Source organism: Kryptolebias marmoratus, linkage group LG1 (assembly GCF_001649575.2).
Source record: "Kryptolebias marmoratus isolate JLee-2015 linkage group LG1, ASM164957v2, whole genome shotgun sequence".
Classification (NCBI taxonomy): Eukaryota; Metazoa; Chordata; class Actinopteri; order Cyprinodontiformes; family Rivulidae; genus Kryptolebias; species Kryptolebias marmoratus.
Genome location: NC_051430.1, coordinates 13,218,575 through 13,237,126, shown reverse-complemented (window position 1 = coordinate 13,237,126; position 18,552 = coordinate 13,218,575). Strand labels below are relative to the sequence as shown.

Genomic DNA, 18,552 nt, shown 5'->3' with positions numbered 1-18,552 from the left:
AGACGACACTACTAGACAAAATATGAGGGCTGGCTGGACCCCCTAATCTGTCTAGGGAGCCTCCCCCCACCAACACTCTCCCTGTCACACGAGCTCACACACATACACACACATTATTTGTGGATTCTCACGATCACAACAATTATTACTCTTAATGTTTCCAGTGCCACGATTGATCTCTTTATTAACAGGCAGGTCACTTGTTAGATTTCCCCACTGTGCTTTTTTCACATGTTTCCACTTTTGTAGCTACAAACAAAGGTTGTGTATCTTTTTTTTTTTTTTTTTTTTAGATTAAGCTTGGATGTCCCGGCATAATTGCCAATGTGAGACGGTATTGTTTTTGTTCAAGGGGTATGTGGATATGTTTGTTTGAGACTGGTAATCTGTCTGTCTGAACCCCCCTCACCACCACCACCACTTTGCATACTCACATGAGCACAACATCCCCCTCTTTCTCATCTATCCCTAATGAACTCTGAGTTTCCGCCTAGTCCAACACTGTGGCCAATCACTGGCGGCCTTGTGTCTAAACTGTGACCCCTGTGCAATCTGAGGCCACGGGCATGATGGGTGAACTGTCTGGGTAGACATGGGGGGGATGACCGGGTGGAGGGGGGGGGCAGAAAAAAATTGGGAAACAAGCCAGGAAAGAAGCAAACAATGGTGGCTTGGAGCTGCAAATAAATCCCATTTTTATACCGTATCCCCAAAATGTACTTAGAGAGGTAATCTGTGACCCAATCTATATGAAGTTTTTAAGTTTCTTTCATAAAGTAGTCGTCGAAATGTCAGAGAGAGGAAATTTATGCGCCGTTGAAGAACAGCTGAAAGTTTACTAATTTAAACGTAGATAAACTGTAACTACAGAAACCACTTTATTCTGGGTATAAATGCTGATAAGGAGCTGTGAGTGGTTCAAGAAGGCAAACTAAAGACGAGTTCACTGTAATCTTTAGTGAACTCTGTGCCTGTCTAAATAACTTTTAAAATTTGTGCCCAGTGTGTCAAGTTTTGGGGGTCGTTGTAGAACAAGCTCCTGCTCATGCGAAGGATAAAACTCCAGACGTTTGCAGCTAAAGAAACATTCCTCCTTATTACTTCAGTTTATGAAAGCAGTACAGTAGAACAGGTTGGGACACATTATTTTATGAAAACATTAGCAATTTACTTGAATGTGATTGAATTTTCCTTTTTTAAATCTCAGTTCTTCTTCATTTTAATTTACATCTACATACTTTTGGTACAAGTGCGCATACTGAGACAATATTGATGGGGAATGAGACCTAATAAGAAGTCTGACTTTCTTTAGAGAGGCAGGCAGGTGTATGCATGGATGGATAGATATAAAAAGCAAAGTTTATTTTAAACACACCGGCTATTACGTTTCTCTCTCAAAAAGACTGCTCTCATAACTGCTTGTAAATGTTGCTTTTTAAACACCATAAGCAACGTATCAGAAGCTCCCTGCATTGTGAGGCATCAACTACGACCTCCAGAATATCCACACTTTAATCAATGCCTCAGAGATTTCAAGAAAAACTCAAAAAAAACAAAAAAAAAAACCAAAGAAAAGAAATATTTGATACAGTGGAATGTATTGTGCCATACTGCATTTGTTTTAGCAAGTTGGGGGAGAGAGTTTAGAGTATTTTTCCGAGAGGGAAAAAGAGGAGCGTAGGGGGGGAGAGGCTGAAGTCGAGGATGAATTAATAAACAGCCACCACATGGTGCCTTAGGAGAAACAACGAGCAAAAGGGAAATGGTAGTGAAATAATTTATTCCTGCTAATTCACACGATCGTTCTAGATGTCCACAGGTTCAGTCCAGTATATTCAACACATAGATCTTACATGACGAGCTAGACTAAAAAAATAACTAAGATTGACGCAAAAATGTTTTAACTTAAAACATAACTTCACAGAGTCTGTGTGTTTTGCAAATTTGTCTCTGTTATTTTTGAGTGCCTATGTGGGAAAATATGATCTGATGTCCTTAATGATAGAAAACTGTAAATCATTTGCATCCATCAGCTGATCTGCCTGTAAGAAAACTGAAGGTACTGAACAACTAGGTACCTTGGCTGAGAATTAAATTTTAATCATTTGTAAAATAAATAAATATCTAAACAATACAGTAGCCCACCTGGCTTAGTTTAGATGGAGTTTACCCTCTGTCTTTGAGTTTAAGAACCCATTGCACCTGAGAGAACTTCTTGACAAGTGCATTATTCTGCATGGACCTATTTTGTCCAGGTATTGGAGATAGAGGAACTGCATGTGGACAAGACAGGACTGTTTGTTCCTGTCTTCAGTGAACCCGACTAACTGAATGAAAGTACTTGTCTTTGTGTGCGTCCTCGTGTTCATTTTGAATGTACGTGCGTGCGTCGTCTTGCTCTCAAACATGTAGTATCCGTGAAGCTGTCTCCGTTTACGCTGTTTTTCCCGCGAAGCGATGATGTTCTCCTGCAGGGTGACTCTGTGTCCTCGGCGATCTGTCCTGCTCTGACAGCTCTTTTGTTTGGGCGGCTGCTCAGGTGTCAGGCTCTCACTGCTGTCCTCCTCGACCTCACACCCTGAAGTTTATCCTTCAGTGATCCCACTCCTGCGCACTTCAGACCACCTGCCCAATGTTTACTCTGTGAAATGCCCTGAAATTAGTTACACTGTGGATGGACTGAGTTGAAAATGTAATACGTAATATGCAGGTAGACAGGGACCACCTTCAGTTGCTGATAAGATAAGATCAGATGGGGAATATGATATTATGAAGACATGGCTACTAACTGTGCTGGTATGTGATATTATTTCAATTCTACTGTAATTTTGTTTGACATGATGGTTTGTAATATCTAATATTTAAGGTGTTCTATTTTTCTTTTATGATGCTTTTTGATACTACAGTACTGACCGTACGGACCCGTTTTTGTTTTTATTCTGTCTCTCATCTTATTATGTTTGAAATCACCCGTTTCTTAATCACCAGTAAATTTCTGATCGCTGTATAAAAAGCGAATAGGCGTTTGAATTAATAGCCAGCCACAATACTCTAAGGGCTGAAAGCATCTTGACTTGTCGTGAAACTTTAAAGTGCAGTTCCAGTCATCATCACGAAGGTTTTTGAGTAACCAGGATAAATAAAATGTCACCTCCCCGGAGGTTTTTCGTCCTCCTCAATATTAGTTTTGTCCTCCTGTGCTGTCTGTAAACACAGTTTTCTTTCAACCTGCCACCCTTCCTCTGTTTCCTCTTCACTAACCTCCCAACAGTGTTCGCCTGCCCCTCTCCCCCCCGTCTGCAGCCGTCTTCATCCATGACTGCTGTCCTGTCTCTTGCGTCATGTTTACTTCACATCCTTCTATTTATGACTGTATGATTCTCATTTAGTCTACTAGATCTGTTTTTTTCTACACTCTTTTGTCCTAATAGTTCTGTTGTTGCTTGCTTTACTTTTGTTATCCTTTAATTACTTTATTTTTGTATTTGTTCATTTTTAAAACACACTTTTGTTTTTCTTTAACCCACACCCCTCCCTCCTTGTTTCACTCTCTTCTTTTTTGTTTTTTTCCCCTTACTTTGGTAAATCTTTGTTTGTGCCTAATGAAATCTCTGCTAAAATAGACAATTGTTGCTTTGAGAATATTTATAGAAAATAATAATCAGCCCGGTTTTGTCTGTACATCCCTCCACAACCCCCCTCTGTAAAGAAATAATTAGTTGAAGGCAGGACTGTGAAAGCCCTGAGCGTTGAGCTAAACAACAGACAGACATCACAGATTCCCGGGTAAACAACCCGGGCATCGTGGGTACCGCTGCTGCCAGTGTTTGTTTTCTTGTGACGAATATAGTTTCTGCACATTTGAAGCAACTCAGAACAGTTTAGCACCGAGGATGACAGAGATTAAAGAGGGAATAATACACAGAGGTCGGTGTAGCACCCACTGAGCTCTTTTAGATTAATGGTAATAAATGTTTTATGTCATAATCATCTACTGTCACATATACCAACAAATAGCCTTACTGTTTGTTTGCACATCCTCGCTATAGAAAATCAGTACAAAAAGCTGTTTATTGGCCTTGATGGATCATTTCCTCAGATAAACTATGAGATTTGCACAAATAATTGTTAATTATTTCTTAGTGATGCAGTTGGGTTTATGGGAAATCAAATCAGCATGTCATTTTTTTTTTAGATAAATAGTATTCACGTGTTCTAATTTTAGGGCTGATCAATATGAACTCGGATGTAAAGCAAGCAATTATTTTCCTAACTTCCAGATTTACAGAACCCCCGCCCCAGTTCTTGAATGGGAGCCGACATGGGTTGCTTGTTTTAGAAGCTCAAGAGGAGCTCAGCTTTGCTTTTAGATACGGCACAAAAATGAACAAATCCTCACATGTATGAAGCTGAAACCAGCAAACGTTTGTTTTTTGCTTTAAAAACCCCAGTAATTATTATGAGTGCCAGTTCAGTCTCGACTGGTAGATGAGTTGCACTGTATTTCATTTGGGTGTAATGATGTTTTTGTTTTTTAATGCATGGCACATTTTTCTTTTCTACAAATGCTGGTTTATGCTGGACTCCTCTTACAGACATCTGGTTTGGTATGCTAACTTACGTGTTAAAGGTTGTAGCTGCTTCCAGTTAAATTTGCAACATAAACTCGAACCAATACCAAAGTCAGTTGTTTATCAGACAATTTTTTTTTTTGCCCATTCCCCAGCTGTAGACTCAACTGCAGACTGCTCAGTGATGAGGAAGATCTGTGTAGACTTGCAGGGATGGCAGCTTTTCTCTGTCTTTTGCTTTGTCTCTTCCTTTATCTAAAAGATAAAACAAAACACATCGTTCTGTCATAACGTAAATGTCCTATCTGATTGGCTAAATTAACATTCATGACAGACTTTATGGCACAGTCAGTCCCGTCTGTATGTTGAGCATGTGTAATGTGCCTGCAGTAACACATGAGTGACAGACGAGCGTTCGCTACACAGATAATCCACATTTCCTCCCCAGGTTTCTGCAAGGTTGTCACACCACTGTTACAGCGGTGACACTCTAATTCTGCTGCCGCACTCCCTATCACTGGGAGTCTGTTTCATCTGTCTTTTTTTTTCCCCTTCTCTTTCTCTATTTTTGTTTGTCTCCTGGCTGACTGAGTGAGTGAGTCGTCGGTTGTGTTGCGTCGTCTTTGACAGCAGTCTGGGAGCCAAGCTGTCACTCACGCAGCTCCTTGGTCCCACTGTCTTTCTGAAGTCAGTCTCCATTAATATAATAATGCTGTGTAGTCGGCACCACTGAATATTTTACTGTAATGTTCCGCAGAACATTACCCCCACACTCAACGCCACACAGAGAAAGTCTCACCGTCTGACAGAAACTTTTTATTTTGACTGAAAGGTCTTTGTGAGGTCTGTTTTATCTCTGGAAGTTTTTGTGTTTTTGTTGTGTTTTCCTTTTTTGTGCTTTAGGAAAAGTGCTAGGCCCATGTTTGATAAAGTGACTGAGGGTATTCTTTTTCTTGTTAGGCATCTATTATTGACACTTTCCAGGAATAGGCCTAGGTACGCTGTGTGTCTGTGTGCTTCATTTAATCCTGCAGTCGTCATCTCAGGAAAGCCATGTTGTTCAGGTTCGCAGGTTAAACAGTTTGATGCAACAGCCTCGTTGTACTCGACTGTGACATGTTTGCTGTAGATGAGAAATAGCATTGCTTAGTCAGAAACATGTAGTACATGTAACACCGAGTGTACTGATTGTACTTCAGATTTTATCTCCATCATATGCGGTGCTACAACTCCTGTTTTCTTTTCTCAGTCATCCTTTTTAAATGATCATTGTTAATGTTTTTACTTCCTCCCCGTGTGTCTCTGATTTTCTCTGCCTTGTTCCGCTCTGTGTACAGGAGAGCAGGGAGCAGTAACCATGTTTCCTCTTTTCCTCCTGGATCACCACATGACAGCCAGGGAGCTCAGCTTCTGGAACGGTGTTGTCGCCATGGGCTTTTCTATCTGTGGTTCATCTCTGGGAGGCCTCCTGCTCGCACAGTTTAGGTATTCTTCACTTTCTCTGTTTTTTTATATTTTTATTTATTTATTTCTGTGCCGAAAATCTGGTTATGAAAGTAAATGCTTTCAAATCATGTCAAAATGTCTACATTTATTTTATATCGGCGGTATCTCGCTGGGCTGCAAATGTTGGAGACCAGTTAATGACTCAAAACTGCAAGAAAGTAGACAAATTTTCCTCTGCAGTTTCATTGAATTCTGAGTGTTTCTGACCAAGCGGCCGGTGATACGTGAAGCCGCCTTTTGCACCGCCAATTTTTTTAAAATCACTTTTTTTGTGTGCATGGTTTTCAAAACTGTATTCTATGTCACACACATTATTTTGTCGCCCACACTGTACCCTCCTCAGCCAGTGTCAGATTATACAATGACAATCGAAGAGGTTGATTGTTTTGTTTTTTTTTCAAGTGAAGACAGTTCCATCCAAATCAAATGAAATAAAAAAAAAAGTAGTGTTTTATTTTTTTGTTTGTTTTAGCATTATGTCTGCCATCTTTATTATAAATATAGATTATATTAAATGACTTTCAGTGCATCTATTTACATAAAACACAATATTCGCTGGAGTTAAATGTTACAAACAACATATTTTGGAGCAAAACTATCAACAGAGCAGACCTTAAATATCCACGAACAGAGCTCCACAATGTTCCACATCAAAACATCATCATAAGCACCATCATCATCATGACGAAGAAGGAGATCTTTGTAACAAACTACATTTATAGCAGCTCTGTGTTTTATTGTCATTAAAGGCAGGAAACAGAAAAATTTCCTACTACCCATTATATATTAGATTTTTTCAGCTGTTCTTTTGACAACCGCATAATGGAAAAATAAATCAATATTTTACCTAAATCATTCTGTTCAACTGATAAAATAAGGAAAGACTGTCTGATGTTTTTTGATTATTTAAAACTGATTCTGTTTCCCTGAAGGTTGACAGGTTTGGGGTGGTGGGGGTCTTATTCACAAGCTTCTTTTTAAAATTCAAATTCAATCGAAAAGATTGGCCTAATGCTAGTTGTTTGAGAAATCTAGAAATCAGATTTGGATCTTTGACAATAAAGTGAAAGACCCCCTGGTATAGACTGACAGGAAAACACCTCAGCTCGACCTCCTGCTCTCTGTAAAAGAAAATAAGATGATTGATGAAGCTGCGTCCACTGCACAGAGAACTGTCCTCTCATCCTATCAGACGCTGAAGTCATGATCGTCTTCCCCTGTTCATCATGCAGATATTTCCTTCACCGTTTTTTTTTTTTTTTTTTCCCCAACCCTTCACTGGATTGTGTGTCTTTGTCTGTCTGCCAGTGTGTGTACAGTAATTTAAGTAAACATTGTCGTGTTTGAGAGCTCAGGGACCCCCTGTGTGGCGTGTGGTGTGAGAACAGCATGAGCAGCAAATCCTTTACACACACTCTTGTGCACACAAAACACACGTAATAAAAATCATGCACACACTCCTCAGAGTTTTCAAAGACAGCCAGCTGAATGCAAGTGTCACTTTTTCAGATTAATACTCATACACTAGACTGTCTGATCATTATGTTGCAATGGCTTTAAGTAAGTAAACTTTAAAGCATTGTGTATATATAATTATTTAGATTTTTAAAGCTTATTTCACCTCCTTTACAATACAAATACTAATTGTCTTTTTACAACTACGCTAAAGTTGAAATTGAAAATGTTTTATTGTGACAGATTATTTTTGAGAAAAACAAAATTGAATTTTTTTGTATTGAAATTTTTATGTATCTAAATTAAAAGTGTTGACATATTAATTTCAATATCTGTGCCCCACAATTTATAGTAACCAACAATGTAACCAGAATCAATAAGACATTTGATTTAAAACTGAATCCATGAACGTAAACCTTTGTTGGAAAATGCATGTCACACTAAATTTATGAAAACAACGGGCCTTTTTCCTTTACCTGGTAAATACATTTTTTTGTCTTTCAAGTAGTACTACATAACTAGTACCTTTTTACTATTTTGGGCATAAATTATGAATTGATCAAAAGGTTTATATCTGAGAGCGTTTTACGGAGAATGTTAATGAGTCCTACAGACTAATTTAGTGCGAGAGGCGAGGGACACTCTGAACAGGTCCCCAATCCATCACAGGGACGCATGCAGACAAATGAGACAAACAACCAGTCACACTCTCACCAAGGGACAATTTAGAGTTACCAGTTAACCTAACGTGGATGTTTTTCGTCAGTGGGAGGAAATCAGAGTACCTGGAGAAAACCCACACATGCACATGGGAGAATATTCAAACTCCACCCAGAAAGGCCCCAGCCAGGAGGCGATCCTGTGACCTTCCATCTGTGAGGTAGTGGCTTTAACCACTGCCCCACTGTCCTGCCTTTATTTAAAGTTTTGTTTTTTTTTGGTAATCAAAGATTTTCTAGAGTGACCTCCTCTAAAACCTGCACTTAAGAAGGTAGAAGGTCTGGCTGCTCCCTTCTTCAGGGGTCGCCACAGCAAGCCAACTCGCACAACAGATATGGCGATTGTTTTAAGCCATGTGCCCTTCCTGACGCAACCTGGACTCCAACCTGCAGCCTCAGGATCACTAGACCGCAGCATTGTATTCAGTTAAAGTTATAGGGACTTCTAAATTGTTATTTTACAGTTGCTTAATGTCTGCAGATAATAGGATCACATTATATCACAGCTCTTCCTATAACCAGGGTGACATAATTGAAACAGAATAACAACAATACCTTTATGGTGAATGCCCTGTTAGTTTACATTCCATGCATTGTTATGTTTCTAACAATACGTACCCTCATTTGATCTATACAGCGAAGATTATTTACTGTTTAGCCAGTTACGCACCCAACTACATGGAGAGATCATGAGTCAGCAGATCTAGTATGTTTCATTGTTTGGTAACGGAGAGGTAAGGTGTCTTTTTCACGTCTTGGTTTCTGTGTCAGTATTGGATGTGTGTGCTAGCTTGCCCAGGTCTTTGTTCTTTAATCCCTCTGATGTCAGACTGTTTGGTTCTTTCCTTTTAGTGAAGAAACACTAATAAACACAGAGGAACTCTCCAAAGGCCAAACTTTTCTAAAGGCTAAAGTGCTTTCAAAAGATGTTATTGTGATACTTTGGCTTTTGATCTTTTACGCTGTCTCCATCTCACCTGTAAAGGGCGGTAAAATGTTCACACACCACTAAAGTCAGAAAAAGCTTAAAGCTGTAACATCCTAGCGTGCCTTCCTGCTGAAGAACCAAAGATAGTCTGTAGTGTTTAGTTTTATCAGTTTATCACCACTTCATCTTTTTCTTTTGGCTGTTCCCTTTTCAGGGGTCTCCACAGCGAGTCATCCTCCCCTTAACTCTGTCTTCTGCGTCCTCATTTGTTTTCATTTGTTGTCATTTGTAATCATCAAAATTAAACGAAATAAACATTTGAAATATATGAGTTTGTATGTAATGTATGAATATAATATACAAGTTTCACTTTTTAAATGGAATTACTGAAATCAATCTACTTTTTCATGATATTCTAATTTTATGACCAGCACCTGTATATCTCCTCTTTGTCTTTTTCCTGGCAGCTGCCTCTCTAACATCCTTCTACCAATATACCCACTGTCCCTCCTCTGCACATGTCCAAACCATCTCAGTCTGGCCTCTCTAACTTTATCTCCCAGTCCTTCAACCTGTGCTGTACCTCTGATGTCCTCATTCCTAATCCTGTCCATCCTCGTCCCTCCCAAGGAGAACCTCAACATCTTCAGCTCTGCCACTTCCAGTTCTGTCTCCTGTCTTTTTGTCCGTCCCACTGTCTCCAAACCATACTACATGGCTGCTCTCATCACTGTCTTGTAAACCTTTCCTTTGACCTTTGTTGACACCCTTTTGTCACAAATCCCTCCTGAAACTTTTCTCCATCCTGTCTGGACTCTCTTCTTCACCTCTTTACTATACTCCCTGTTTTCCTGGAGAGTAGACCGTAAGTACTTGAACTCCTGCACCTTTGTGACCTCTGCTCCTTGTAGCCTCACTGTCCCACCTGCCTCCCTCTCATTCACACACATAGACTCTGTCTTGCTATGGCTGACTTTCATCCCTCGTCTTTCAAGTCTCGCCTCCACCAAGTTCTCTTCCACCTGTTCCCTGTGTTCACCACAGATCACAATGTCATCTGCAAACATCATAGTCCATGGGGATTTCTGCCTGACCTCATCTGTTAGTCTGTCCATCACCAGAGCAAACAAGAAGGGGCTCAGAGCCGATCCTTGATGCAGTCTCATAGGTTAGAGTTTGGGATTTTTTTGGGGGGGATATCAAAATACAAATATTTTGATGTCAAAATATTTCGTAAACTTCTGGACAGAAAGTAATCATGGGAGTCAACTCAATTCAAAATGGCTGCTACAGCCAGCTGACCTTAAAACACAAAAAGTCATCCAATTTTACAAATATTGACCTTAAATTTGGCGTGGTAGTATTCTGAGCGCTAAGAATCTTTGTATAGATTTTGTAGTCAACTCTCTTTGTCTGTTGGCAAAATATCTCATGAACATTAAGTGGGATTTTAATGAAACTTTCAGGAAATAATAACTGGATGATATCGCAATATTACGCATAACTTCACTTTCAAGGTTTGACCAAAACAGCTTCAACTGTAAGATGATCTTAGACTGAACTTGCTGTCTCTTTGAATAGTGCCCTAGGATGTCTTTTCTACTGAACTGGTGCTATATAAGTAAACCAAACTGAATTATAGGTAAAAACATCAAGCAGAAAAGCTTGTATCTTCAGTAGTTTGGCAAACATAAATTTTTGAACGGAATGGAGCTTCTGTTTGCGGAGCGTACTGCTGATAACTCAGTGTTGATGAGTTTGTTTTCAGAGTTTCCAAACTCTTATGCTAAAATAGTTTCTGTATATCGGCAGATGTAATGATTCAACAGTTGTAACATACGGCACACTTTACTACTATCTTCATGAAGAAGAGGAAGTGTGTATTTTTACTCTTTCTAAATGTTTACAGGATAGATGTTTCCAGCAGGTTACATTTACACAATTCACTCTTATTTTTTAGTTTATATCACACCATAATTGTATGTGCTCACTTTTAAGGGTTCGAATGTAGTTTGTTGTGTGTGAGATGGAGACAAAAACATTTAGTTAAGACCTGAATTACTTGGGCAGAAAGAGGAAAAAGGAAATGTGACACTTGTTTTTCTGCAGTGAAAGACTAGATTTGGTTTCAGTGACAAAGTCCTGTGCCAGCTTGTTTTATTTTTTTTATTTATTTTTTTTTCAAAAGTACAAGTGTGCTTTAAATTCTGAAACCTGCAGTTTTTTGTTGTTGTTTTTTTTAAATTGCACCCACCTTTCCGTGCCAGTTGAACACTTTTTCTTCCTTCCTTCTTATCAGTCACACATTCACACACAGTCACAGAGGAAGGGCTGTCCAGCAGGCTGCTGTCCCACGTCTAAAAGCCCAGTTGGAAGGTTTATCCCCTCCGCCATCAGAAACGGCTGAGTGGTCAGTGAGTAACCCCCCTTTTAGAACCACCACCGGCAACCTGAGAAGAAACCTATTCTCATCTGGACCTGTCCTGTGTGAGGTAGCAGCCAGGCAGGTTTACTTTCACACACACACACACACACACACACACACACACACACACACACACACACACACACACACACACACACAGAGAAAGAGAGAGAGAGAGAAAAGAGACCTCGGCCTCTCTTGAGAAAGCATGATATGAAAGGCTATCATTGAGAAAGGAGGTAAAAAGAAGCAGCTGGAGGAATGTCTTTAGCATGTGAATGGTGCAGGTTTGGTTTTCCAGTCAGGAGGTAAGAAAAGGCTGGACTTCGAGTCGAGACTCGGCGAGAGGCGGGGCAGGGGGAATGAAAAATGAGCAGAATCGCTAGGAAACTGAATCAAATGTTTTCTTATTACAAAAACTGTAATAAGTAAAAAAAAAAAAAACGGAAAAAGGATTAAAGCCACGGCAAGCTGTTTGCATTCGGCGCACGTATCCTCCCAAATCAGATTCTGCTTTGTGGCTCTTCTTCCTTACAACGTTTTTTACACATAAATAATTACATGCAAAAAAACATAAACAAACACACGCCGTCCTTTGAGTGGCAGGTATCCTCTGTGTGATTGGCATTGTTAATCCCTGTTGTCACACAACACTGTGAGTTCATGTGTGTGTATTTGTGTGTTTGTATGTATGTTACCAGTGATTAATTATCTTTCTCATGCTGGGGATCTCCTTAGGTTATTGATTACGTCATGAACCAAACCCACAGGGGGATGATTTCTTTGCACTAACAGGGAATCAATTAGTGTCTGGGGACTTGTTGACTTACGCACATGCTTTCATGTAAATGTGTGTCCCCCCTGTATGTGTGCATTAGTGTAATTGTGTGTTACACGAGAAGAAATTCAGAATAAATGTGATTGCCATGCAACACGCTGCTCACAGATCTACTTGTAGCTAAAAAGTTAGCCGTCATCTCTCTGACATCTCGGTGTGTTTTCGCTGCTCTTTCCTCAGCATCGGGGCTCTGATGAGACGCGTGTTTGTGTTGCGAACCATCAGCATGGTCTTCCAAAGTTCCCTGCTCACCGTACTGGAACCCTCACCGCTCATGAAAGGTGAGAAACGGGACGTGCAACGGGTTTTATTTCCGTGAAATAAAAACAGAAGGAGGCCATACAAGTGCGTGTGAAGTGATTGTTTTAGGTGATAAATGTGACAGTTTATCTAGTGTGAATACACACTTTTTTTTTTTTTTACAGGAAGAACACAAGTACTCCATAAGCTTTAGTTTATGTGGCCATTGTTGAAAGAGCCTTATCTAAATAAATATGAAATGATTTTAAGATCTTCTGAAAATCTTGAGTTCAGAGTAAATTTACTCATGGAAGGGAGGGGAATGAAGCCCTGTGTCCCACTATGTCTCCAAAATCATCTGCAAAGACAAGAGCCTCAACAACACGTTGGAAAAGAAGACTTTGGTACTGAAATTGTATCTGTTTAAACTAAAACATACCATAGACCACAGGAAGTTGTGTTAACATATAAAATGAGCATAGTAAATTGTACAATAGAGCATAAATATAAGAGGTAAACTGTGGAGCGCAGCAAAGTTAGCACTGACATTAAGCTGCTGTGCCTTAAAGTAGAACAAAACTATATCCTCTGAAGAGTGTCGCGTTGAAACAGTTGTAAGACCAACACTTGATTTGCTGGTGTGTTTCTGCATTGGGGTATTATTTATAACACATAAATGCATACAGTTAACCACAAGGAGTGCAGACATTTTATTCCTGCTCCATCTTAGCCTTATATTATAAGAAAAGCCAGATGAGCCGGTGATTTTAGGCTCGTTTTGATCACTGTACAAGCATTAACAACTCGAGTACAAACCCTTAATCAAGACGTTTAGCATTTAAATGATAAAACCCAGATATGCGAATGATGCAGTGGACATTTTTGAACAGGAGGGGTCTCTCTTCAGAGAGCCATTTGGCTTTAAATGTCGACTTCCACCACGCTGCCAGTCTTGCAGTGTTAGGGCTTCACATTCACATCAGTCATCCGTCAGAGATGTCTCTTAAAACCTCTCAAACTGAAAGTTGAAGCCTCTTCCCCCTCCATAACAAAGAGAGAGAGAAAGAAAGAAAGCGGAAAAACATTCAGTTTCAGATTTTCAATATTACATGATAACGCTCCGCTTCCCACTCTTGCAGTCTGATCAGGCGGTGGATCTGTGTGACTCCACCAGCATTGTGTCGCTGACTGAAGAATCTTATTCGGCAAAAACTCTGGCGGCTTGAGTGAATAATTCAGTGTTCGTGGGAGCGGAGACAGAAAGGCTCTGTGGTTCCTCTGTGTTTCCCCGCTAACTCCGCTCTGCCTCTTCCCCTCCGAGGATAACACTACATGTGTTTTGGAGATGTGGGGCGGGAGGCACTTCAGCAGCTTACCTTTTCCTGCTGCTTTGTCTCTTCGCTTTGACTTCAACAGAAAGTGCTGCAAAGCGTCGGAAAAGCAGACAACACTCTAAAACAGTCGTGTTTTTTTCCTTTTTTTTTTTTTAAAATTCTGTCAGAAAAAGAATCACTCGTGTTGGCTGGTGTTTCACTGCCGTTGGACGCAGGATGTTTTGTGGTGGGTTTTGATTCACTTTGCCCTGTGTGTGTGTGTGTGTGCTTCTTCAGGTATGGCGGTTCTGAGCATGAGTGTTCAGCACTTCCTGGGTGGTCTCATCACCACACTCACCTTCACCACTATGATGCATTGCACTCAGAGGGCAGAGGAAAGCATTCAGGTAACAAAGACTTCAATCATCCCTACCAGCAGGCTCATTCCGGATGCAGGGGCTCCTGTTATATAACATATTGATAACTTCTTCTTGTAATTACGGCGTTCAGTGGTGTTGGGTCACATCCTGCAGCTTAACAGATGACAATCTACTGTCACCTTTACCTCTACGTGTCACTTCTTATCAGCTGTTTCCACTGAGAAAGTCTCAGTGATAAGCAGACACATTTTCTATTCACCGTTTTCCTTTTTATTTTTGTCCCCCCATGCTGGCTTTGTATCTCCAGCAACCTCACTGTGCCCCCCCCCCTCCACCCCATTCTGTACAGTAATCCTCAAAACACAGTTTTTTTTCCACTCCAACTGTTTCCTCTTCTCTCTTAATTTCTCCTGTTTGACATAACCCCTTTTTGTCCTTGTTGTAACTGGGCCATCATTGCCTGGAGGTGATCGTCGTTCACGCAGCTATTCAGACGTCATTCAGTCAGTCTCCGAAGGTGACAAATTATAACTTAAATTGGTGCGAGTCCCAACATGTGAAAGAAGGCCAGAAAACAAATCTGCAGGCTCCTACACAGATGTTCTCACACGAACTAAAATAAATAATACAAGAAAACGATTGCAAGTACAAATACGAGAACGGACGTTATTTTACGAGTTCCTTTTGAGTTTTTATGTTTTTTGTTTTTTTTTCTTATTGCTGCCTGTGTGTGAATCTGTGTGCACGCACAGGAGGAGCATCAGCTTGCCTGCGCCTGTTGTGTGCATATGTGCGTGTTATTGAAAGTAGCGCTATCCAGTAACAGAAAGCTGATCGTGTGAGTGCTTGTTAACGATACCCAGGAGAAAGAAACCAAATCTGTTAAACAAGTTGCTCAGAATAAAGCCACTCCACTTAGCTGTGGTCACACAGGCTCTTCGAGCTCCTGCAGGCCTCGGCCACAGAAGTCACCGAGCTCTTTAGCACCCACTTAGTCCTGAGAGATGTTCTGTTCTCGTCTTAATTCACTTTGTTCGGTTTTAATTTGCCGGTTCAGCACATGGTTATCTGACGATATTGGGCTGTATGTAATCAGATTTGAACTTTATTTATTTTTTTGTGTAAACACCTTGGGAGATGTTTCGAGCTGACTTTATATAAATAAGTTGATTTGAATAACAGATTACTGATTGTATTGATTATTACACTGATTATTTTTTTATTTCAGTGACAATAGTGAAACCTTTTTGTTTTGTTTCACCTGACCAGTCGCTCCATACAAAAAGAACACAGTGTACAAAACATGACCGAGACGAGCAGCAGATCCTCACATCAGGGACACTCGAACACTGTAGGAAAGTTTCTTCTTTTGCTAAAAAAAAAAGAAAATAAGTCAAACAACCACAGCCTACTTGTGTTATTGTTGCAGCTCGGTTTTTATTCTGCTAATAAATTGATATCAATGTTGTAAAAATGAATCTGTCGTGAAGGAACACAATGTTCACACTTGTTTACACGGTGCATTTAAACCAACAAATCTGTCTTACTACCAAAAGGAAGTTTAGGATATATTTTTAACTTTTATTTGAAATGCAGAACAGTGATTGGTTAATTCAGACTCTTTTAAAAATAATTTCTTCACAGTGCTAAAAAACAAAAGAAGTTTATGGTTATACTGTATGTGCTAAGATTGAGTTGGAGTAAGAATAAAAGAATCTTAAATTTGTTCAGAGCTTCTGTGTTTGTTTGAGTTACTTGGTGAATGTGGTGTTAATGAAGAGGGAGGAGAGGGATTAGATAATCTGTCTCCTCCCTCTCTCACTCCATCCTAAAAGCCTAAAGGCTGAGATCAGATACTCCTCTTCGTCCGGTTTCTTTACATCCTCTCTGACTATGATCTCATGGTTCACCTACCAGGTTTTTAGTGTTCTGCTTTCCTGCTCTGCCCCTGTGAATTTAGAGCTTTTAGACTTCAAATACGCCAGATCCTCATTGTTTGTCTGTTGTGGCAAATTGTTTTTTAAGAAGATTTATCCTGTTATCCTCCTCTCTCTCTCTCTACACACACAATGTATTTTATTTCTATTGTCACAGCTTTCCCATTTTCTTTTCTCAACCCTCATTTTTTTACCTTTTAATCTCTCCTGTCATTATTTTTCCTCCTCTTTTTTCCCCCCCCGTCATCGGTAACAGTCTGTTGTCGCTCTCCTTTCAGGCCACCCACTACAGTTTCCTGGCGACTCTGGAGGTTCTGGGGAAGCTGGTGTTCAGCGCTTTTGCCGGGGTGTTGGTGGACTGGTTCGGTTTCCAGGTAGCCTTCCTCTTCTTCCTCACCCTGTCTGCTGGAACGGCGCTGCACGTGTGGACCGCCACCTTCACTGGTGCTCTCAGGGAGCATCAGCTCAAAGAACAGCCCAAATGACCATCAGGCCTAAAAGTCCTGATATAGGGCAAGTACTGCTGAATAAAACATGATCAAATGTTTGGAGTTCGACTATTCAGGAACAGCAAAGTTAGATTCTTGTGTCACATTAAACGCAACATAATTTTATTTCATTAATGTGACTCAAAAGATCTTGAATAAAGAAGAAGTGTGCCATGCTTTTCAGTACTCTATTACAGAGTGTGCTTTTGTTTTATATCAACTTGCTGGCAGTTTTGGCCTTTTTTTTTGGTTTTTAAAGTTTCACAAAAAGTCTTAAAATGTGAATTTAAGTGATGAGTCTTACAGCTATATTAAAAAAAAGATTAGCATCTTGAATAAAGCTGCGTTAAGTGTTGAGGATAGGGATGGGCATTTTAAGCAAAAACACACTTCTTATTTGTTGGTAATTATTTACCCTTTTATTGAATATTTAACCCATCCACCTATCAGCCAATGCTTCAAACATAAGACCAACTTGCATCAATTCATGCTTCTCACGACGTGTGCTTATTTTGTCCTTTACTCAAGCAGGACTAATTAATATAGCACAATAAGTTTGAGCACAACGGCAGTGAGTTTAAAGGCAGAAAAAAGATTTAGGACTGTTGCTAGTTTCATGTTTTTGCTTTTGGGATTTGCTGTGAATTAGAAGTTTCCCCAGCCCAAGTCCTGCAGCTGAAATGCCTAATGAAGCGGAGGCTTCGAGTACAGAGAGGTGTGATTCTGCTAATTCTGCTCGCCTGGAGATCTTTGTATATTTCCCCTCTCCACCGATCCAGTGGATCACCGTAGAGGGGGGTGCATATATTCTGATCGTAAAGCTGAGCTCACCCGTGAACACAGTTTCCACTTTACAATCCTTTCAAAATAAACTAAACCAAACGGTCACCGCTGGATGTCGGTGTTAAAAGTGTAAACAAATATTTCTTTAAATTTACACATTTTAGGAGGACTTTAAATGTCTGAAAATGAATGCCCATCCCTAATTGAAGACTTGGCATAATTAGTAATTATACTGATGAAATAATAATATTTATTACATTTGACAATGACATATATTAGTATTAAGAAAGTTCAAAAGTATTTAAAATCAAAAGGTAATGTAACTGAAGCTGTTTTTGTCATCTGAGCCATTTGGATGCAGTTATAAGCCAGCAATAAGAGCTGTAACCAAAAGCAATATTGCTATTTGTTCTGTCATGCTGTACTGTATTTTATTGAATGTTTTGGTCGATCTTTTGGGTTTTATGGTTTACAGTTATAAATGTTAAGTTTCTGCTACCTCGTATAAGCAGTGTATGGTACTACACAAATACACAGAATATACAGTAGCTGCACAAAAATAGAGTACTTCCTAATCACTTCATAGTGTTATTAAAAATAAAATAACCAAAGTAGGTTTGCAGCTGGAGCTTTCTCTGTAAAAAGAGAACAAAAAAAGTAGTTTAGTTCCTGAATGAAAAGCATTTACTCTATATATGTAATGAACCATTTACGTGCAAAGTCAAACTTTACTTTACGTAATTCTGCAAATGTTGAAGAACAACCTCAGCCTTACACACTGCATGGTGCCATCTTGTCTTTTTTCATGATTAGACTAATTAAGAAACTCAGTTTTCAAGAAAACTTGAATGACCTGTGACACTGGGAAAATGTGTTTCATTTTAACATTGTACAGCTGTTGTGTTTGTTTAAAAAAAAAAATAAAATAAAAAGTTAAATGCACAATATTAATGACGATGTACTTGAAAC

General features: G+C 39.7%; 1 protein-coding gene across 2 annotated transcripts in view; it reads left to right on the top strand.

Moving 5' to 3' along the window:
* mfsd3 (major facilitator superfamily domain containing 3) overlaps positions 1-18,552 on the top strand; it is a 21,339-nt gene extending 2,787 nt beyond the window's left edge. The window contains exons 3-6 of one of the 2 annotated variants that reach the window (XM_017417081.3): positions 5,909-6,056; positions 12,623-12,723; positions 14,293-14,402; positions 16,591-18,552. In XM_017417081.3, the coding sequence (XP_017272570.1) occupies positions 5,909-6,056; positions 12,623-12,723; positions 14,293-14,402; positions 16,591-16,797 (566 nt within the window). In that variant the 3' untranslated portion in view covers positions 16,798-18,552. The other variant, XM_037976684.1, reaches the window with a different exon arrangement.